This window comes from Bufo gargarizans, chromosome 8 (assembly GCF_014858855.1).
Source record: "Bufo gargarizans isolate SCDJY-AF-19 chromosome 8, ASM1485885v1, whole genome shotgun sequence".
Taxonomy (NCBI): Eukaryota; Metazoa; Chordata; class Amphibia; order Anura; family Bufonidae; genus Bufo; species Bufo gargarizans.
Genome location: NC_058087.1, coordinates 194,318,815 through 194,343,470, shown reverse-complemented (window position 1 = coordinate 194,343,470; position 24,656 = coordinate 194,318,815). Strand labels below are relative to the sequence as shown.

At 47.2% G+C, this 24,656-nt stretch overlaps 1 protein-coding gene across 1 annotated transcript; it reads right to left on the bottom strand.

Moving 5' to 3' along the window:
- Nucleotides 1-4,851: 4,851 nt before the first annotated feature.
- LOC122945742 (sulfotransferase 1C1-like) lies at nucleotides 4,852-24,169 on the bottom strand. The gene is made up of 8 exons (XM_044304911.1): nucleotides 23,818-24,169; nucleotides 9,796-9,968; nucleotides 9,605-9,718; nucleotides 9,340-9,437; nucleotides 8,015-8,141; nucleotides 5,619-5,713; nucleotides 5,365-5,545; nucleotides 4,852-5,191 (listed from the first exon to the last, which is right to left on the bottom strand). The coding sequence occupies exons 2-8, from the start codon at nucleotides 9,965-9,967 to the stop codon at nucleotides 5,079-5,081; spliced, it is 900 nt and encodes a 299-aa protein (XP_044160846.1). The 5' UTR covers nucleotide 9,968; nucleotides 23,818-24,169; the 3' UTR covers nucleotides 4,852-5,078.
- Nucleotides 24,170-24,656: the final 487 nt, after the last annotated feature.

The window sequence follows — 24,656 nt, the reverse complement described above, 5'->3', positions numbered from 1 at the left end:
TTTCATTAACACCGGCTCAGAGAAACCAAAGTCCGGGGTTTAACAGCCTCTGGGAAGAGATAGCCACAAATAGCTCATTAAATATTATGACCTTCCTATTGGAGGAAGAAAAACGTAATCTCGTCAGCCTTGGTAGGAAATTAAAATCACAAATTGAAGTAGCAAAAACATTTGCACAAGATCCTGAATTCACTAATAAAAAACTACAGTTACAGACATCTATAGAAGAATTCCAATATATTTTTTTACGTGAACATAAATATAGAAGGTTTAATAAGGATCTCCAAGAATCCAAAGATAAAAAGGAACACCTAGTCCTGAAAGATAAATCGCTACCTAGGGATAACGTCTCCGATTTATCTAATACTGAGACTGACCCATCAGACAGCGAACGGGAATATACAGGCCCGAATCCATCTAGGAATAGAAATTCCTTGTCATGCCCCGCTCTGGCGAGGTGCGGAGTTCGGCCAGGATAGCAGCACGAGTTTAGTGTTTGTGTTGGAGCCGTGCTGGATCCGCCCCTCATCAGGTGCACTGGGTGGGGTCATTAGTTTAAATAGCACACCAGCCCAGTGCTCTGAGCGGATTATACAAATCATTGTGGTCTTGGAAGCTTGGAGGGAAGGAAGGTTGTCTGTTCCAGCTCAGAAAGATGAGTGTGATTTCAAGTTTGGTTGTTTTGTGTCATCTCTCCCATCCAGGTTCTGTGCGAGCAGGCTGCTCCTATTTCCCCTCTTCACCATCTCAGGGAATTTAGGGTTTTCTCAGCCCAGGCACGGGGACACATCACACCTATCTTTAAGGTCTGCATGTGGGCTGAGCAGTGCAGGGAAAGAGGTCAGGGATTAGCTAGGAGGTGACCCCTTCCCCTGTCTCTCGCCCAGAGCCTGGCTGGTGGGTTATCTGTGAGTCTGAGTGCACGCCCGCCGTGACATTCCTCTAGAAAAGATTGAGGAAGAAGTAGAGGTGGTCGTGGCAGAGGACAACCGAATACATCACAGAGTCATTTTTTAGAACAGGGAGTGGCTTACCATCTCAGGAACCGCACCAATTCTCGAGACCAGACGGGGCCCAAAAGTGATCAATTTGTCTGATAGGGCCTTATCTCTCATTGAAATGACGGTTTTAAGTAAAGGCCTCTCCTTTGTCCTTACGCGCCATTTTGATTTGTTCACATGGACAATAGATTTGCAGCTGTTTGTCCGCAAATTGCGTTGGCATAAGTTATACAAAAATAAACGACAGACGCAATTGTAGGGAACTTGGGAACAGATGTCCAACTTCTGCATAGCTTGGCGGAGGGCACCACTAAAGTAGAAGGTGAAGGTCCTTCTAAAAGTAGAAAGATGCCCCCGATGACGGACGTTTCTTGCTTAGATGTGTTTCTACAGCTAGTTCTAGTTAACCTGACTGCATTATCTCCATCCTATCAAACCCCAAATTGTACAAAGGAGGAACGGGAAGCCATCAAGTCATTAAGGGACGACCCCACAATTATCATTAAGCCCTCACATAAGGGGGGTAACGTAGTGGCTATGAATCGATCGGATTATCAGACTATGTGGAATCAGATCCTTAAGGACAGAGGCAATTATGCCATCTTGACCTCTAATCCCACCGATTCATATCGAGCTGAATTAAGAAATATCCTTGTAGACGCAAAGAGCAAACGCTTGATTTCTGATGATGAATATGAGTTTCTATACCCCAGGTTCCCTACCACAGCAACATTCTATAGCCTGCCCAAGACACACAAAGGGATGAAACCGTTGAAGGGCAGACCTATAGTATCTGGAATTGGTAGCATAGGTCAGAACCTAGGGGTATACATTGATAAAATCCTCATGCCTTTCGTCACTTCACTCCCATCATACACAAGGGATACAACGGATCTCCGTAAAAGGCTTGATGGTATCACTGTAGACGCAAATTCTTGGTTAGCCAGTATTGATGTGGAGGCTCAATACTCATCAATCCCCCATGACGCGGGCCTTGCGGCAGTCCACCACTTTGTGAGCATGAGGGGCCAGCAGTATATCCAGCACAATAATTTTGTCCTTAAACTATTGCGGTTTCTGCTCACCCACAATTTTTTTTCTATTTAATGGAAAGATTTACCACCGGCTCAGGGGTACGGCAATGGGCTGTTCTTGTGCGCCATCTTACGCCAATTTGCTCCTGGGCTGGTGGGAATCTACCATTGTGTTTAATGATATGGTGTCGTCGGGTACCGGGGACATTTTATTATGGGCCCGATACATCGATGACATCTTTATCGTTTGGAATAATTCCAAGGATGCCTTTACCAAGTTTGTGGACAGATTAAACTGCAACCCAATAGGTCTGAGGTTCACCCACGAGATTGAGCAGAGATCACTACTATTTTCGGACAGCTGTATCTCTAGGGGCCAGTCTGACGAACTTAACACTACAATATACAGAAAACCGACATCTACAAACTCAGTACTGCTTTGGGCCAGTGGACACCCTACATCATCGAAGAGGGGTATCCCTGGCGGACAATGCCTACGTCTACGTCAAAACGGTTCTGACTACAATGAGTTCGTTAGGCAGGCCAAAGACCTTAGACAGAGGTTTCTTTCCAGAGGTTATCCAGATAAAGTATTACGACAGGGTTACCAAAAAGCACTGGCAACACCTCATGCCAATCTTCTGTCCCCCAAGGAGAAATCAATTGGGGATCAGAAGATTTGCCTTATTGCGATGTTTGATTGGATGTCTAGCAGGGTCAGGGAGGTCCTAAACAAACATTGGTCCATTCTTCTTATGGACCCGGACATCCGAGACACTGTGCATGAGTATCCAGAGATCATTTTCAGAAGAGGACAAAGCCTGAGGGATACTCTGGTCCACGGCCACCTCCCTGCAGCACCGGTGACTGGCCCCTGGCTAGATCGCAAGCCGCTGGGGTGCTTTAGGTGTGGCGGTGGCTGTGTGGCCTGACCCTGTGAGACATTCGAGAGTACGTACCTACAACGTTCGTTTGAAATTTGTGACTTCATTACCTGCCGCAGTCGTGGCGTGATCTATAAGCTAACATGCGAATGTAAAATCGAGTATATAGGAAAAACAAAAAGGGAGTTGCGAAGACGTATAGGTGAAAACCTTGGAGACATAGCCAATAATAGAGACACGTCTCCAGACATATACACGAGGTTCATAATGGGAATCCGAAATGTCTACGTGCTACCGGGATAGAGTTGGTTAGACAACCATTAAGAGGAGATGACTGGGATCGTATACTCTTGCAGCACGAGACCCGATGGATCTTTCGGCTGCGCACGGTATCACCTACTAACACGGTATCACCTACTAACACGGTATCACCTACTAACACGGTATCACCTACTAACACGGTATCACCTACTAACACGGTATCACCTACTAACACGGTATCACCTACCAACACGGTATCACCTACTAACACGGTATCACCTACCAACACGGTATCACCTACCAACACGGTATCACCTACCAACACGGTATCACCTACTAACACGGTATCACCTACCAACACGGTATCACCTACCAACACGGTATCACCTACCAACACGGTATCACCTACTAACACGGTATCACCTACTAACACAGTATCACCTACTAACACAGTATCACCTACTAACACGGTATCACCTACCAACTTTAGCCTCTTTTTTTTAAACCAGCTGATCGCCTTGTTAATACAGGGCGTTCGGACGCGCTTACGTTACTTAGCCTGAGCAGCGTCCTCGGAGATACCTGCAGAGCGGCCGAGTCACTGCGCATGCGCGCACGAGCATCATTGATGATACGTAGGCGGTAGGCCTTGTTTTCGTCACACGCCTTGATGCGATGACGCGGTACGCCGGACAGGCGATTGCCTTATCTGGCATTTAAAAACTGGCGCGGGTGCGACTTCTTGCCGGCGGCTAGTCAGATGCCCGTATTGTAGTTGAGGAGCTCTATCTAGTACTCCTTCCAGCGGTCCATATACAGACGATCATACGGGTGTTATCACTGCTATCACGTTTCAGAAGTCCTCGTTACATTTCCCCTGATGATTTCTGAGACATGAAGCGTGCATGTAGGGAGCGGGACTAGATTAGGGCCCCACAGGGAGAGGTTCCTGGCGGGGTCGCCCTTTTAAGGACGGGTGCCCTGTGGTTAGGCTGCTACTCCAATTAGTTATTAGGGCAAGCCTTAGATCACACCATAGGGTCTAATTAGGGTTATTTCGACCCCGCCGCCTCCAGCAGCTGAGCGTCCGGTTTGGAGTTATTCACTCCGGTGTCATCAGGACGCACCCTGGACGTCGGCGATTGAGCGGTAGGAGTACGGTTTTCATCCCAGGTGCCGCCGTGCACATTGACCTGTACCACCGCCGATCTCCTGATTATATTAATTTCACATTTAGGGCCTATTTTTTAATTTCTATAGTAAAAGTTGTGTTTCAATATAACCAATAATGACTATTTTGTGCCATTGTGACAGGGAACCAGCAGAAAAGTGAATGTAGCTTTGGATGTGACTGGAGTATGTTACGGGGTAGGCAGTAATACTGCTCACCGAAACACCCTGACATTTAAGCAACATTATTTTAGCACCATAAGACTATTTTATATGTAGATTTAATGGTCACGTCACTTGAGCACAGTATGTGATTATTTTGGGAACTGTATGGCGTTGTTATTTGGGCATGGTTTTGCAGGATAATTTTGATTGCATCATGTGGTCACCTTTTACCTCAGTGTTTGGGAAGGGGGGGGGGGGTTGATACTTCGCCCCCAGAAACCTCAATCTGAATTTGCACTCGTCAGTTTCCAGTGTTCAGAGATGTCACATCACATGTTCGGTACGTACTGTCACATTTATTTCATATATCACCGTCACTTTTGGTAAATCATGAAGTCACAGGCATCCTAACATGACATTTCTTGGCTATAGCCGAGGTTCTGGTGACCGTGAGCTCCTCAGCCGAGGTTCTGGTGACCGTGAGCTCCTCAGCCGAGGTTCTGGTGACCGTGAGCTCCTCAGCCGAGGTTCTGGTGACCGTGAGCTCCTCATACAATCAGAGGTCACAGCTCCATACGGAAGACCAGACCGCTGCCCTCCATCTTCTTCTTGTACTCTTCATCAAATGCGATGTTCTGAGATTCCAGGAAATGGTTCTTCCAGTCTCCAACAATCCCTGAGAACAGAGGGGAAAAACCATGATTGTCCCCAGCCTCAAATGGTTGGCCCAGAGAAGTCCTCTTGGTGTAGCCCCCTCGGGGTGGTGGTTGGTGGCACATTTCTCCAATGTGGAGAACCTCTGAGAACACGGCCATACTGGACCAGTCATCATCATCTCCAGCCACTTACCTTTTCTCATAAAGGAAGTCACAGACTGGTCAAAAACCGACTCTGGGAGGGAAGTAAAATTGGCCATTGGGTTGCTCTTCATGGCCTTGAAGGAGGTGTGCTGAAGGATCTTCTGAACAACGTCTTCAGAGAAGTCTTCACCTAAGAACCTCACCACTTTTTGGACCTCACGTTGAGCGTCCTGTCCGAGGAAGAACAGAAATATTAACACCCTGCGTGACTAGAAGTTCTGACCTGGCAGTAATCTCCGTTACCTCAATCATGTCCTCGTAGAAGACGTAGAGGATCTTGTGTTTGTCCTTCGCCTTCCACCATCCAAGCACATGGTCAAACCAGCTTCCCCAGGTTACTGGTAGCAGAAATTAGAGGGAGTGATAAATTATGCAATGATAAATACAAGTCTGTGATATGTTACATTTAAAGGAAATGTCCATGAAGGAGAGCTCATCTCAGTCTATATGTCCCCTCTGCTCCCTGGCCTCTGCATTGCCCGTTACAGTACATTGTCACTTATCTCCATGACAACTGTTTAACCACAGTCAGCCAATCGATGGCAGACTCCACCTCCTTTTCTATTTTCTTTTCAGTCTGAGCTATCACATGGCATCTCTAAGCTCCTCCCATAGTGGTGAAGCTTTATAACACAATGCATCATGGGAGTAAGAACACTGCAGGAGGACTGGACAGTTCCTTTAATCCCATGGATACCGCAGGTTTTTTTGTTTTGGCGGTTTCATTTTTCTTCCCTATCTCCCGTGAGCCATAACTTTTTTATTTTTCCGCTCACATTTCCTTTAAGGTGTTTTTATTTGCGGGAGAAGTTGTACTTTCTAATGCCACCATTTAATATGGCATACAAAGTAGTGGGAAGTGGGAAAACAAATTCCAAATGGGGTGGAATTGGAAAAAAATAAAAAATAAATTTACTTTTTTATGGTTTTGCAGTTCATATTTGAGGCTACAAAACTAACTTTTTTATTTTTATTCTGTACCATCATGTTTCTTATAGAATCATTATGAGAGCAGAATTGCTCGTTTCTAATCTTGGCCTGCCACCTGCCGGCCACTATAACACTATTTTACATGTACATTGTACGGTCACGTTACTTGAGCACAGTATGTGATTATTTGGGGAACTGTATGGCGTTGTTATTTGGGCATGGTTTGGCGGGATCATTTTTATTGCATCATGTGGTCACCTTTCACCTCAGTGTTGGGGGGGGATGTTGATACTTCGCCCCCAGAAACCTCAATCTGAATTTGCACTCGTCAGTTTCCCTTGGCAGCAAAACTGACCTGTGCCCTTCATTCTCAGGGTCAGTAGAACTACTACGATACCACATATGTATATCTTTAATATGTCTAAATACTGTAAAAATACATTAAAACTTTGAAAAAAAAATCTTTTTTTTTTACATCACCATATTCGGACCCCCATAACTTTTTTATAGTTATATCTACCGAGCTGAGGGGCTCATTTTTGGGGGACGATCTGTAGTTTTTATTGATACCATTTTGGAGTGTGTGTGACTTTTTGATTGTATTTTATTAAATTTTTTGGGGTAGGAAAATCAATGAAAAAAATGGCCATTTTGACCCTTTTTCACTGTATTGGAAAAATATTTTTATATTTTAATAGTACGGGTGTTTTTGAACGTGGTGATGCCCATGATGTTTATATTTATTGCTATTTATGTATTTATTTTGCTATTCTACTAAAAGGGAAGTGATTTAAATTTTTATATATTTTTTAATTTTTTACATAATTTTTTAACATTTTTTTACTTTTTTATAGTTTTGTAGGTCATATTTGAGGCTACAAGACTCTCACTTTTATTTTTTATTTTGTACCATCATGTTTCTTATAGATCCATGATGAGCAGAATTGCTCATTTCTTATGTTGGCCTGCCACCTACCGGCCAAAATAATAATTGCAGCTCCAATACCCTAGGTCTCTTCAGAGAGACCCAGCATATTGAAACCAATTACCGACATCCTCACTGGCCACAGAGTTTTTGAGTTTTTCTGTTTTTTTTAGCTTTTAGATGCCTTGATGACGGCATCTAAAGGCTTTAATGACTGCGATCAGCATTATTGCCAGTCGTGGCCATTAGCTTTGGGTCTCTGCTGTTTGAAACAGTGGAGACAAGCAGGCCATGGCGCTCACTGCACACGCAAGTGGGCGCCATGTTGACCCATCGCTCCAGCCATGTACATATACGGTACTGTTGACCTTTCTTCTGGATAGGTCATCAGTATGTGATCTGTGGGACCCCTGCGGATTAGCTGTTGGAGAAGGCACCGGCGCTCCTGTCAGCACCTCTGCTTTCTCCCCGCTCATCAAGCACAGAGCCATACATTATATAGTGGCCGGACTTGGTATCTCTCTCAGCCCCATTCACTTCAGGGGGCTAAGCTGCTCCTAGACTAATGAACATGACGTCTCCGGCCTAGGAAAAGCCGTGGAGCTACTGCGAGCGCCAGTGCCTTCCCAAAGAGCTGAACGGCGGGGGTCCTGGGTGTCAGACCCCCACCGATTAAGGTACCGGTGAACCTGTCCACAAGATAGGTCATCAGTAAAAAGTATTGGAAAACCCTTTTAAGGCTGGGTTAGAACCATCCTGGTGGTCAGATCGATCAGTGACTCACTGTTTCCAGCCATGAACATGGAGAAGAAGTTGTCCCAGGTCCCAGGATCTGGCAAGGTCTGGTCCATCTTGTAGAAGTAATAGTAGGACACAATGCAGTCCTTAGGATTCCTCGCAACGTAGACAATCTGACGGAGAGTGACAGGAGGTGAGTCCATATCACGGTATAGATGCCGCTCACCGTGATCCGGGGGACATCACTACTGCCCCTACGGGGGGCATCACCCAACTGCCCCAGACTCATGAATGTCAGAAGAGGACGACCCAGAAAAACATAAAAGTAAAATCATAAGCAAAACCCACACATTTCGAGTGGACACCCCACCCTTACTCACTTCAAAGTGAAACACATACCAAATAAGAGGGGGCGTGGCTTCAAGGTGAAACACATACCAAATAAGAGGGGGCGTGGCTTCAAAGTGAAACACATACCAAATAAGAGGGGGCGTGGCTTCAAGGTGAAACACATACCAAATAAGAGGGGGCGTGGCTTCAAAGTGAAACACATACCAAATAAGAGGGGGCGTGGCTTCAAGGTGAAACACATACCAAATAAGAGGGGGCGTGGCTTCAAAGTGAAACACATACCAAATAAGAGGTGGCGTGGCTTCAAATTGAAACATATACCAAATAAGAGGGGGGCGTGGCTTCAAAGTGAAACACATACCAAATAAGAGGGGGCGTGGCTTCAAAGTGAAACACATACCAAATAAGAGGGGGCGTGGCTTCAAGGTGAAACACATACCAAATAAGAGGGGGCGTGGCTTCAAAGTGAAACACATACCAAATAAGAGGGGGCGTGGCTTCAAAGTGAAAAACATACCAAATAAGAGGGGGCGTGGCTTCAAAGTGAAACACATACCAAATAAGAGGGGCGTGGCTTCAAAGTGAAACACATACCAAATAAGAGGGGGTGTGGCTTCAAAGTGAAACACATACCAAATAAGAGGGGGCGTGGCTTCAAAGTGAAGCACATACCAAATAAGAGGGGGGTGTGGCTTCAAAGTGAAACACATACCAAATAAGAGGTGCCAGCTGGGAGGAAGTGGGTCCCTGTGGGCGTGTGTGGGGGGCGCGCCGGGGCTGAGACTGTGCGCGCCTCGTCATAAATTAAACTAATGTTACGGGAACTGAGACCGGCGTAAAAAGCTGCTCTTCGTAAATGTGCCCCTTTATTTTGTGGACTTCAGCGGCAGGCCGGCCCCGCACGCGCTCCGTACACCTGGAGATGTGGAGACGGCGACTACAAGGTCGGTGAGTGGTCCCTAGCAGGTCTTTGTATCAGAAGAAGACGGCGCCGATCTGAGGTCTCTGCCCGTCTCTCACCTTCACGTCTTTCTCCCAGAATGATGGCGGCATCAACTGCACCGGAAGATGGGACTTCAAAACACGAGGAGACGGCAGATCGTCCGCAACCGCCAGAGCTAGAAGAGCGTGAAACGCGCGTCACCTCATATATTATCTGTCTGTCTATCTTAATGCTGTGCCCTCATTGGTCTGCCATATAATAGTAATGATGACATCACTCATCCGCTGGCTGCTGACTCCTCCCACACAGGGGCAGATACATTCGGGGTGTGCCTGTACTTACAGGTGTGCCCCATCTCCAGGAACGGCACCTTGACGAAGCCTGGCGCTCTCATGCTCTTCTCCACATCTCCTCCCTGGACAATCAGATCCAGGATCTCCTGCATCCAGGTGGTCCCTGCCATGAGAAGGTCATCAGATCCACGGAGCTGTAGGGTCTGCTCTTACTGCAGAGACTCCTTCCCAGGACCTCACCTGATTTGGGGTAAGACACCACCACAATGTCACCGTCCCGGGCCTGGAAGTTGTATATTGTGTCCCACACGTCACAGATTCCCTTCAGTAACGGAACGCCCCCAATGTCCCCCATCTCACAGTTGAAGTTTGCCATCTCCTGCACCAGCTTCTCTATCACCTGAGGATCCATCCTGGATGAAAAGAGCAGAGCTTGGTTAAACCTGATTCAGCAGAGGCACTGAGGCGTGAGGCACCACATACCTCATATCTGAGCTGCACCAACCTGTGTCCAGGAGAGGAGCTTGTACTCTGGGGAGAAAGTAATTGGTGTCCGGCAACTCAGCAGACATCACCGAGGAAGAGATAGGCCCCTTTCACACAAGCGAGTTTCCTGCGCGGGCGCAATGCGTGATGTGAACACTTAGCGCCTGCACTGAAACCGTTCATTTCAATGGGTCTGTGCACATGAGCGTTTTTCACAAATCACTTGTGCGTTGCGTGAAAATCACAGCATGTTCTATATTGTTGTTTGTAAACCTTCCGTTTTGTATCACGCGCGTGAAAAACGCATCAATGCGCATTTCACCTGCACGGGAAAAAAAACGCAATCACAGACAAAACTCACTGAACTTGCTTGCGAAGTGGTACGAGTTTCCCTGAACGCATCCGGACCTAATCCGTCAGACTCGTGTGAAAGGGGCCTAACTGGAGAGAGCAGAGGACAGAGGACCACCGGATACAATGGCTGCTGTTCAAGGACTGAGGCGAAGCAAAGACCGTCAGGACTCCAAAACTAAACCAGTCACTGTTCTCAGCAAGACATATACATTACTTATCCCTGAGTTACATCCTGTATTATACTCCAGAGCTGCACTCATTATTCTGCTGGTGCAGTCACTGTGTACATACATTACTTATCCTGTACTGATCCTGAGTTACATCCTGTATTATACTCCAGAGCTGCACTCACTATTCTGCTGGTGTAGTCACTGTGTACATACATTACTTATCCTGTACTGATCCTGAGTGACATCCTGTATTATACTCCAGAGCTGCACTCACTATTCTGCTGGTGCAGTCACTGTGTACATACATTACTTATCCTGTACTGATCCTGAGTTACATCCTGTATTATACTCCAGAGCTGCACTCACTATTCTGCTGGTGCAGTCACTGTGTACATACATTACTTATCCTGTACTGATCCTGAGTTACATCCTGCATTATACTCCAGAGCTGCACTCACTATTCTGCTGGTGCAGTCACTGTGTACATACATTACTTATCCTGTACTGATCCTGAGTTACATCCTGTATTATACTCCAGAGCTGCACTCACTATTCTGCGGGTGCAGTCACTGTGTACATACATTACTTATCCTGTACTGATCCTGTATTATACTCCAGAGCTGCACTCACTATTCTGCTGGTGCAGTCACTGTGTACATACATTACTTATCCTGTACTGATCCTGAGTTACATCCTGTATTATACTCCAGAGCTGCACTCACTATTCTGCTGGTGCAGTCACTGTGTACATACATTACTTATCCTGTACTGATCCTGAGTTACATCCTGCATTATACTCCAGAGCTGCACTCACTATTCTGCTGGTGCAGTCACTGTGTACATACATTACTTATCCTGTACTGATCCTGAGTTACATCCTGTATTATACTCCAGAGCTGCACTCACTATTCTGCGGGTGCAGTCACTGTGTACATACATTACTTATCCTGTACTGATCCTGTATTATACTCCAGAGCTGCACTCACTATTCTGCTGGTGCAGTCACTGTGTACATACATTACTTATCCTGTACTGACCCTGAGTTACATCCTGTATTATACTCCAGAGCTGCACTCACTATTCTGCTGGTGCAGTCACTGTGTGATATGATTAGAGCTCATCAGACAGTATCACACAGGGCAGGATTAGATACACAGCTCAGCAGACAGTATCACACAGGATAGGATTAGATACACAGCTCAGCAGACAGTATCACACAGGACAGGATTAGATACACGGCTCAGCAGACAGTATCACACAGGACAGGATTAGATACACAGCTCAGCAGACAGTATCACACAGGACAGGATTAGATACACGGGTCAGGACACAGTATCACACAGGATAGGATTAGATATACAGCTCAGCAGACAGTATCACACAGGATAGGATTAGATACACAGCTCAGTAGACAGTATCACACAGGACAGGATTAGATACACAGCTCAGCAGACAGTATCACACAGGATAGGATTAGATACACAGCTCTGCAGATAGTATCACACAGGAGAGGATTAGATACACAGCTCAGCAGACAGTATCACACAGGAGAGGATTAGATACACAGCTCAGCAGACAGTATCACACAGGATAGGATTAGATACACAGCTCAGCAGACAGTATCACACAGGATAGGATTAGATACACAGCTCAGCAGACAGTATCACACAGGATAGGATTAGATACACAGCTCAGCAGACAGTATCACACAGGATAGGATTAGATACACAGCTCAGCAGACAGTATCACACAGGATAGGATTAGATACACAGCTCAGCAGACAGTATCACACAGGATAGGATTAGATACACAGCTCAGCAGACAGTATCACACAGGAGAGGATTAGATACACAGCTCAGCAGACAGTATCACACAGGAGAGGATTAGATACACAGCTCAGCAGACAGTATCACACAGGAGAGGATTAGATACACAGCTCAGCAGACAGTATCACACAGGAGAGGATTAGATACACAGCTCAGCAGACAGTATCACACAGGAGAGGATTAGATACACAGCTCAGCAGACAGTATCACACAGGAGAGGATTAGATACACAGCTCAGCAGACAGTATCACACAGGATAGGATTAGATACACAGCTCAGCAGATCAGTATCACACAGGAGAGGATTAGATACACAGCTCAGCAGACAGTATCACACAGGATAGGATTAGATACACAGCTCAGCAGACAGTATCACACAGGAGAGGATTAGATACACAGCTCAGCAGACAGTATCACACAGGATAGGATTAGATACACAGCTCAGCAGACAGTATCACACAGGATAGGATTAGATACACAGCTCAGCAGACAGTATCACACAGGATAGGATTAGATACACAGCTCAGCAGACAGTATCACACAGGATAGGATTAGATACACAGCTCAGCAGACAGTATCACACAGGATAGGATTAGATACACAGCTCAGCAGACAGTATCACACAGGAGAGGATTAGATACACAGCTCAGCAGACAGTATCACACAGGAGAGGATTAGATACACAGCTCAGCAGACAGTATCACACAGGATAGGATTAGATACACAGCTCAGCAGACAGTATCACACAGGATAGGATTAGATACACAGCTCAGCAGACAGTATCACACAGGATAGGATTAGATACACAGCTCAGCAGACAGTATCACACAGGAGAGGATTAGATACACAGCTCAGCAGACAGTATCACACAGGAGAGGATTAGATACACAGCTCAGCAGACAGTATCACACAGGAGAGGATTAGATACACAGCTCAGCAGACAGTATCACACAGGATAGGATTAGATACACAGCTCAGCAGACAGTATCACACAGGATAGGATTAGATACACAGCTCAGCAGACAGTATCACACAGGATAGGATTAGATACACAGCTCAGCAGACAGTATCACACAGGATAGGATTAGATACACAGCTCAGCAGACAGTATCACACAGGATAGGATTAGATACACAGCTCAGCAGACAGTATCACACAGGATAGGATTAGATACACAGCTCAGCAGACAGTATCACACAGGATAGGATTAGATACACAGCTCAGCAGACAGTATCACACAGGATAGGATTAGATACACAGCTCAGCAGACAGTATCACACAGGATAGGATTAGATACACAGCTCAGCAGACAGTATCACACAGGATAGGATTAGATACACAGCTCAGCAGACAGTATCACACAGGATAGGATTAGATACACAGCTCAGCAGACAGTATCACACAGGATAGGATTAGATACACAGCTCAGCAGACAGTATCACACAGGATAGGATTAGATACACAGCTCAGCAGACAGTATCACACAGGATAGGATTAGATACACAGCTCAGCAGACAGTATCACACAGGATAGGATTAGATACACAGCTCAGCAGACAGTATCACACAGGATAGGATTAGATACACAGCTCAGCAGACAGTATCACACAGGATAGGATTAGATACACAGCTCAGCAGACAGTATCACACAGGATAGGATTAGATACACAGCTCAGCAGACAGTATCACACAGGATAGGATTAGATACACAGCTCAGCAGACAGTATCACACAGGATAGGATTAGATACACAGCTCAGCAGACAGTATCACACAGGATAGGATTAGATACACAGCTCAGCAGACAGTATCACACAGGATAGGATTAGATACACAGCTCAGCAGACAGTATCACACAGGATAGGATTAGATACACAGCTCAGCAGACAGTATCACACAGGAGAGGATTAGATACACAGCTCAGCAGACAGTATCACACAGGATAGGATTAGATACACAGCTCAGCAGACAGTATCACACAGGATAGGATTAGATACACAGCTCAGCAGACAGTATCACACAGGAGAGGATTAGATACACAGCTCAGCAGACAGTATCACACAGGATAGGATTAGATACACAGCTCAGCAGACAGTATCACACAGGATAGGATTAGATACACAGCTCAGCAGACAGTATCACACAGGATAGGATTAGATACACAGCTCAGCAGACAGTATCACACAGGATAGGATTAGATACACAGCTCAGCAGACAGTATCACACAGGATAGGATTAGATACACGGCTCAGCAGACAGTATCACACAGGATAGGATTAGATACACAGCTCAGCAGACAGTATCACACAGGATAGGATTAGATACACAGCTCAGCAGACAGTATCACACAGGATAGGATTAGATACACAGCTCAGCAGACAGTATCACACAGGAGAGGATTAGATACACAGCTCAGCAGACAGTATCACACAGGATAGGATTAGATACACAGCTCAGCAGACAGTATCACACAGGATAGGATTAGATACACAGCTCAGCAGACAGTATCACACAGGAGAGGATTAGATACACAGCTCAGCAGACAGTATCACACAGGATAGGATTAGATACACAGCTCAGCAGACAGTATCACACAGGATAGGATTAGATACACAGCTCAGCAGACAGTATCACACAGGATAGGATTAGATACACAGCTCAGCAGACAGTATCACACAGGATAGGATTAGATACACAGCTCAGCAGACAGTATCACACAGGATAGGATTAGATACACAGCTCAGCAGACAGTATCACACAGGATAGGATTAGATACACAGCTCAGCAGACAGTATCACACAGGAGAGGATTAGATACACAGCTCAGCAGACAGTATCACACAGGATAGGATTAGATACACAGCTCAGCAGACAGTATCACACAGGATAGGATTAGATACACAGCTCAGCAGACAGTATCACACAGGATAGGATTAGATACACAGCTCAGCAGACAGTATCACACAGGATAGGATTAGATACACAGCTCAGCAGACAGTATCACACAGGAGAGGATTAGATACACAGCTCAGCAGACAGTATCACACAGGATAGGATTAGATACACAGCTCAGCAGACAGTATCACACAGGATAGGATTAGATACACAGCTCAGCAGACAGTATCACACAGGAGAGGATTAGATACACAGCTCAGCAGACAGTATCACACAGGAGAGGATTAGATACACAGCTCAGCAGACAGTATCACACAGGATAGGATTAGATACACAGCTCAGCAGACAGTATCACACAGGATAGGATTAGATACACAGCTCAGCAGACAGTATCACACAGGAGAGGATTAGATACACAGCTCAGCAGACAGTATCACACAGGATAGGATTAGATACACAGCTCAGCAGACAGTATCACACAGGAGAGGATTAGATACACAGCTCAGCAGACAGTATCACACAGGAGAGGATTAGATACACAGCTCAGCAGACAGTATCACACAGGAGAGGATTAGATACACGGCTCAGCAGACAGTATCACACAGGAGAGGATTAGATACACAGCTCAGCAGACAGTATCACACAGGATAGGATTAGATACACAGCTCAGCAGACAGTATCACACAGGCTAGGATTAGATACACAGCTCAGCAGACAGTATCACACAGGATAGGATTAGATACACAGCTCAGCAGACAGTATCACACAGGAGAGGATTAGATACACAGCTCAGCAGACAGTATCACACAGGATAGGATTAGATACACAGATCAGCAGACAGTATCACATAGGAGAGGATTAGATACACGGCTCAGCAGACAGTATCACACAGGAGAGGATTAGATACACAGCTCAGCAGACAGTATCACACAGGAGAGGATTAGATACACAGCTCAGCAGACAGTATCACACAGGAGAGGATTAGATACACGGCTCAGCAGACAGTATCACACAGGACAGGATTAGATACACAGCTCAGCAGACAGTATCACACAGGACAGGATTAGATACATACACAGCTCAGCAGACAGTATCACACAGGACAGGATTAGATACACAGCTCAGCAGACAGTATCACACAGGATAGGATTAGATACACAGCTCAGCAGACAGTATCACACAGGAGAGGATTAGATACACAGCTCAGCAGACTGTATCACACAGGACAGGATTAGATACACAGCTCAGCAGACAGTATCACACAGGAGAGGATTAGATACACAGATCAGCAGACAGTATCACACAGGATAGGATTAGATACACAGCTCAGCAGACAGTACCACACAGGAGAGGATTAGATACACAGCTCAGCAGACTGTATCACACACAAATGCGCCTAAAGCTCTTGTTTTTCCCTCTGGGGCCCTTTTCTTTGGTTGGGGCCCCTATCGCTCTTCATGTGTATGTGGATACAAGCAGTGTCGGACTGGGGTGCCCAGGGCCCACCGTACGGACACACACAGGAGCAAGATGCTACCAGATGACTGAATGTGAGAAGGTAGGTCGTGGGGAGAAGAGGACACTGGTGGCTTTCCTAGAAGTCGTCTCCGCTCTGAACACATGTATGTGGTGCCGTACACTGAACACATGTATGTGGTGCCGTACACTGAACACATGTATGTGGTGCCGTACACTGAACACATGTATGTGGTGCCGTACACTGAACACATGTATGTGGTGCCGTACACTGAACACATGTATGTGGTGCCGTACACTGAACACATGTATGTGGTGCCGTACACTGAACACATGTATGTGGCGCCGTACACTGAACACATGTATGTGGTGCCGTACACTGAACGCATGTATGTGGCGCCGTACACTGAACGCATGTATGAGGCGCCGTACACTAAACACATGTATGTGGCGCCGTACACTGAACACATGTATGTGGTGCCGTACACTGAACGCATGTATGAGGTGCCGTACACTGAACGCATGTATGAGGTGCCGTACACTGAACACATGTATGTGGTGCCGTACACTGAACGCATGTATGCGGTGCCGTACACTGAACACATGTATGAGGTGCCGTACACTGAACGCGTGTATGTGGCGCCGTACACTGAACACATGTATGTGGCGCCGTACACTGAACACATGTATGTGGTGCCGTACACTGAACACATGTATGTGGTGCCGTACACTGAACACATGTATGTGGTGCCGTACACTGAACACACGTATGTGGTGCCGTACACTGAACGCACGTATGTGGTGCCGTACACTGAACGCATGTATGTGGTGCCGTACACTGAACGCATGTATGAGGCGCCGTACACTGAACACATGTATGTGGTGCCGTACACTGAACGCATGTATGTAGTGCCGTACACTGAACGCATGTATGAGGCGCCGTACACTGAACACATGTATGTGGTGCCGTACACTGAACACAGGTATGTGGTGCCGTACACTGAACACACGTATGTGGTGCCGTACACTGAACACATGTATGTGGTGCCGTACACTGAACACAGGTATGTGGTGCCGTACACTGAACACACGTATGTGGTGCCGTACACTGAACGCATGTATGAGGTGCCGTACACTGAACGCATGTATGAGGTGCCGTACACTGAACGCATGTATGTAGTGCCGTACACTGAACGCATGTATGAGGTGCCGTACACTGAACGCATGTATGAGGTGCCGTACACTGAACGCATGTATGTGGTGCCGTACACTGAACGCATGTATGTAGTGCTGTACACTGAACGCATGTATGTGGTGCCGTACACTGAACACAGGTATGTGGTGCCGTACACTGAACACACGTATGTGGTGCCGTACACTGAACGCATGTATGAGGTGCCGTACACTGAACGCATGTATGAGGTGCCGTACACTGAACGCATGTATGTAGTGCCGTACACTGAACGCATGTATGAGGTGCCGTACACTGAACGCATGTATGAGGTGCCGTACACTGAACGCATGTATGTGGTGCTGTACACTGAACGCATGTATGTAGTGCCGTACACTGAACGCATGTATGAGGTGCCGTACACTGAACACATGTATGTGGCGCCGTACACTGAACGCATGTATGTAGTGCCTTACACTGAACTCATGTATGTGGTGCCGTACACTGAACACATGTATGTGGCGCCGTACACTGAACGCATGTATGTGGTGCCGTACACCGAACGCATGTATGTGGTGCCGTACACTGAACGCATGTATGAGGTGCCGTACACTGAACACACGTATGTGGTGCCGTACACTGAACACACGTATGTGGTGCCGTACACTGAACACATGTATGCGGTGCCGTACACTGAACACACGTATGTGGTGCCGTACACTGAACGCATGTATGAGGTGCCGTACACTGAACGCATGTATGTGGTGCCGTACACTGAACGCATGTATGAGGTGCCGTACACTGAACACACGTATGTGGTGCCGTACACTGAACGCATGTATGTGGTGCCGTACACTGAACTCATGTATATAGTGCAGTAAGTCTACTGTGTAACCTGCCACCTGTGCAGGGGGTGGGAGACTAGGGGCCCACCTTGCTCAGGGGCCCACCAGGGGATTCACCTGTGCCCCTATAGGCCAGTCTGAGCTTGGATACAAGCTCCTCAGGTATATAATCTGTGATACAGTCACCACCTGCATCCAGTGCTCTTAGATAAGGTGTTTTCAGCTCTGACTTCTGTCTATAATATCCCTGATCCATCATAAGCGTCCTAATAATGTCAGCCCGCGGTGCCCGCCATAGCACACTGCCAGCAGAGCGCCCCTTTACTACCAGCAGCTGCTGATCCCTTCCATTCTTGTTACCTGCAGCTGCCACCAGGTGGCGCTCACTACATTCCGGTCTTACCAGTTCCCATTGAAGTAAATGGTAATATTATAACGACATGTGCAGCAGCTCCCCCCAGTGGTGAATGCTGGCAGTGCGTGTGGGAGCTTTGCCAGTTCTTCCAGAAGGCAGTGGCGTGGCGTAGCGTGGCTGGAGGCCGTTGTCCCGGGCGCCAATTTTTTTAGGGGGCACCACAGGGCCGCACCACCAATTGGACAAAGTGCCTGCAGCCTATCAGAGGTCGATGCAGGTGGCGCGATGATGTCATCACACCGCCTGAGCCGTACAGCGCGGGACACAGGCCGGAAGAGGCTGCATCGCATCGCTGCCAAGGAGGTAAGTATAAGTGTTTATTTTTTTATATGGTACAATACTGGCTACTGGCACATGACTGGGGGCATCTACTGAGGCCACAAAGAAGGGGTATTTTATACTGGGGCACATTATGGTGGGTACTATGGAGAAGGGGGGACAGGAGCACTATGGGGTCATCTACGGGGGCACTGAGAAGGGGTATTTTATACCTTCAAATTATGGGGGACACTGAGGGCATCTACTGGGGCACTTTATACTGGTACATTATGGGGGCACTAGGAGGAAGAGGGGAGAGGAGCATTTACTGGGGGCACTATATAGGGGTATTTTATACTGGAACATTATGGGGGCACTATGGGGACATTAGCTCACTGTCACATTATAATGAGAATTATTACTACTGGGGGCATTATGGTGGGCTTTATTACTACTGGGGGTCTATGGGGAACATGACTACTAGTATGGGCGCTATGGGAGCATTATTACTTCTGGGGCACAGCGGGGACATGTCGGGGGCACTGTAGGAGCACTATTACTGTGGGGGCACCTGGCACAGTATCAGCTGACCACAGTTATTTTGGGGGACGTTATGTTTACACTATCAGTGTCGGGGGCGCTGTTTTCTGGGCGCAGTTACTTTAGGGCACCGTGTGCTGATAATTATTGGAGGGCACTATCTGCGTGGTACTACTATTACCAGGGGGTTTACCTGTTTCCGCAGTATAGTATTGGGGGGCACAGCGGCGCAGTATTGGGGGTGGTAGGAGGATTTGTTCAGAAGATGGGAGGATGATGGAAAGGTAGTAATCTAAGAATTTTTTTGTCAAACAGCAGAGACGAGAAATGGCTGAAAAATGGTCGTCTGTATTACCCTGGATGTAAGAGGTATGAGGCGCTGTATTACCCTGGATGTAAGAGGTATGAGGCGCTGTATTACCCTGGATGCAAGAGGTATGGGGCGCTGTATTACCCTGGATGTAAGAGGTATGAGGCGCTGTATTACCCTGGATGTAAGAGGTATGAGGCGCTGTATTACCCTGGATATAAGAGGTATGAGGCGCTGTATTACCCTGGATGTAAGAGGTATGGGGCGCTGTATTACCCTGGATGTAAGAGGTATGAGGCGCTGTATTACCCTGGATGTAAGAGGTATGGGGCGCTGTATTACCCTGGATGTAAGAGGTATGAGGCGCTGTATTACCCTGGATGTAAGAGGTATGGGGCGCTGTATTACCCTGGATGTAAGAGGTATGAGGCGCTGTATTACCCTGGATGTAAGAGGTATGAGGCGCTGTATTACCCTGGATGTAAGAGGTATGAGGTGCTGTATTACCCTGGATGTAAGAGGTATGAGGCGCTGTATTACCCTGGATGTAAGAGGTATGAGGCGCTGTATTACCCTGGATGTAAGAGGTATGAGGCGCTGTATTACCCTGGATGTAAGAGGTATGAGGCACTGTATTACCCTGGATGTAAGAGATATGAGGTGCTGTATTACCCTGGATGTAAGAGGTATGAGGCGCTGTATTAACCTGGATGTAGGAGGTATGAGGCGCTGTATTACCCTGGATGTAAGAGGTATGAGGCGCTGTATTAACCTGGATGTAGGAGGTATGAGGCGCTGTATTACCCTGGATGTAAGAGGTATGAGGTACTGTATTACCCTGGATGTAAGAGGTATGAGGCGCTGTATTACCCTGGATGTAAGAGGTATGGGGCGCTGTATTACCCTGGATGTAAGAGGTATGAGGCGCTGTATTACCCTGGATGTAAGAGATATGAGGTGCTGTATTACCCTGGATGTAAGAGGTATGAGGCGCTGTATTACCCTGGATGTAAGAGGTATGAGGCACTGTATTACCCTGGATGTAAGAGATATGAGGTGCTGTATTACCCTGGATGTAAGAGGTATGAGGCGCTGTATTAACCTGGATGTAGGAGGTATGAGGCGCTGTATTACCCTGGATGTAAGAGGTATGAGGCGCTGTATTACCCTGGATGTAAGAGGTATGAGGCGCTGTATTACCCTGTATGTAAGAGGTATGAGGTGCTGTATTACCCTGGATGTAAGAGGTATGAGGCGCTGTATTACCCTGGATGTAAGAGGTATGAGGCGCTGTATTACCCTGGATGTAAGAGGTATGGGGCGCTGTATGACCTTGTATGTAAGAGGTATGGGGTGCTGTATTACCCTGGATGTAGGAGGTATGAGGCGCTGTATTACCCTGGATGTAGGAGGTATGAGGCGCTGTATTACCCTGGATGTAAGAGGTATGGGGCGCTGTATGACCTTGCATGTAAGAGGTATGGGACGCTGTATTACCCTGGATGTAAGAGATATGAGGTGCTGTATGACCTTGTATGTAAGAGGTATGAGGCTCTGTATTACCCTGGATGTAAGAGGTATGGGGCGCTGTATTATCCTGGATGTAAGAGGTATGAGGCGCTGTATTAACCTGGATGTAGGAGGTATGAGGCGCTGTATTACCCTGGATGTAAGAGGTATGAGGCGCTGTATTACCCTGGATGTAAGAGGTATGAGGCGCTGTATTACCCTGGATGTAAGAGGTATGAGGCGCTGTATTACCCTGTATGTAAGAGGTATGAGGCGCTGTATTACCCTGGATGTAAGAGGTATGAGGCGCTGTATTACCCTGTATGTAAGAGGTATGAGGTGCTGTATTACCCTGGATGTAAGAGGTATGAGGCGCTGTATTACCCTGGATGTAGGAGGTATGAGGCGCTGTATTACCCTGGATGTAAGAGGTATGAGGCGCTGTATTACCCTGGATGTAAGAGGTATGGGGCGCTGTATGACCTTGTATGTAAGAGGTATGGGGTGCTGTATTACCCTGGATGTAGGAGGTATGAGGCGCTGTATTACCCTGGATGTAGGAGGTATGAGGCGCTGTATTACCCTGGATGTAAGAAGTATGGGGCGCTGTATGACCTTGCATGTAAGAGGTATGGGGCGCTGTATTACCCTGGATGTAAGAGATATGAGGTGCTGTATGACCTTGTATGTAAGAGGTATGAGGCTCTGTATTACCCTGGATGTAAGAGGTATGGGGCGCTGTATTACCCTGGATGTAAGAGGTATGGGGCGCTGTATGACCTTGTATGTAAGAGGTATGGGGTGCTGTATTACCCTGGATGTAAGAGGTATGGGGCGCTGTATTACCCTGGATGTAAGAGGTATGGGGCGCTGTATGACCTTGTATGTAAGAGGTATGAGGTGCTGTATTACCCTGGATGTAAGAGGTATGAGGCGCTGTATTACCCTGGATGTAAGAGGTATGAGGCTCTGTATTACCCTGGATGTAAGAGGTATGAGGCGCTGTATTACCCTGGATGTAAGAGGTATGAGGCGCTGTATTACCCTGGATGTAAGAGGTATGAGGTGCTGTATTACCCTGGATGTAAGCGGTATGGGGCGCTGTATGACCTTGTATGTAAGAGGTATGAGGTGCTGTATTACCCTGGATGTAAGAGGTATGGGGCGCTGTATTACCCTGGATGTAAGAGGTATGAGGCGCTGTATTACCCTGGATGTAAGAGGTATGAGGCGCTGTATTACCCTGGATGTAAGAGGTACGGGGCGCTGTATTACCCTGGATGTAAGAGGTATGAGGCGCTGTATTACCCTGGATGTAAGAGGTATGAGGCGCTGTATTACCCTGGATGTAAGAGGTATGACGCGCTGTATAACCCTGGATGTAAGAGGTATGAGGCGCTGTATTACCCTGGATGTAAGAGGTATGAGGCGCTGTATTACCCTGGATGTCAGAGGTATGGGGCGCTGTATTACCCTGGATGTAAGAGGTATGGGGCGCTGTATGACCTTGTATGTTCTGTAGTGATGGGTGGGGCGGATATAGAATTTGGCCCACACTGTAGCAGCTCTGTACTACATTATCTGCACTCAGAGAGTTATCACTGTGTTATCTGTGGTGTTACATAGGACTGCAGGTGACATCCACTACATTATCTGTACTCAGAGAGTTATCACCATGTTATCTGTGGTGTTACATAGGACTGCAGGTGACATCCACTACATTATCTGTACTCAGAGAGTTATCACCATGTTATCTGTGGTGTTACATAGGACTGCAGGTGACATCTACTACATTATCTGTACTCAGAGAGTTATCACTGTGTTATCTGTGGTGTTACATAGGACTGCAGGTGATCTGTACTACATTGTCTGTATAAAGGGGAGGCGCAGTACTTGGCTTCCTCCGGGTGCTGGTAACCCACGCGACGCCACTGCCAAGAAGCTCTGCTATTGTGAGGCTCCTGCAGAAATCTCTAGGACAGTACGGGGCCACTGCGGGGGCATCCACTTACCTGCAGCGGTTGGTCGTGTCTGGGTCCTGAGCTGTGAACGGTCCTGAGATCACAGAGAGATGGGCGTGGACTGAGTTACTTATGAATTCTGGACTGAGGTCAGTTTGAGGACGGCCTCCTGGGTGCGGGGGGGGGGGGGGGGGGGTTCTTTCTAGGAAGCTGAAGAAGACCAGCGTTCAGCAGAGTTCAGTCAGCGCACACACCGCGGTGCCTTAAATGATTTGGCGGATTCTTTTTCTCTTCCTTTTGTTGACTCCTGTAAACACATTCTCCTTCCCGGTGCTGGTGGAGAGGGTTGGATCCCCCGGTGGGATGCAGACGCTCGGTCTCCTCCAGCTGCTCCCTCCTCCCCTCTCACAGCAGGAAGCCTCACAGAGACTCTGCAGCTGCATCTCCCTCTTTATGTCTGAGGAGGTTTGTGAATGTCTCACTGGCCGGTGATAGGATGTATTACGAGATTGTATGTAGTCACATGCACGAATCAGGATCGGTTTGAAAGGGTGTGCCAGTATCTGATTGGGAGGGTCCGACACCCCGGACCCCCACCGATCAGCTGTTTGAGAAGGCAGCAGCACCAAGCACAGCGCCGTCCATTGTATAGTGGTTGTGCTTGGTATCGCGCTCAGCCTCATTCACTTCAATGGAGGCTACGAGACCGATGAACGTGGCGTCACTGGCCCAGGAGAAGCTGTGAGCACTGCTGCCTTCTCAAACAGATGATTGGCGGGGGTCCTGGGTGTCGGAGCCCATCCATCAGATACTGATGAACTATCCTAGGTTATCAGTAGTAAAATCCCGGAAAACCCCTTTAATAATGGCATCACCTGACTGGAGGCTGG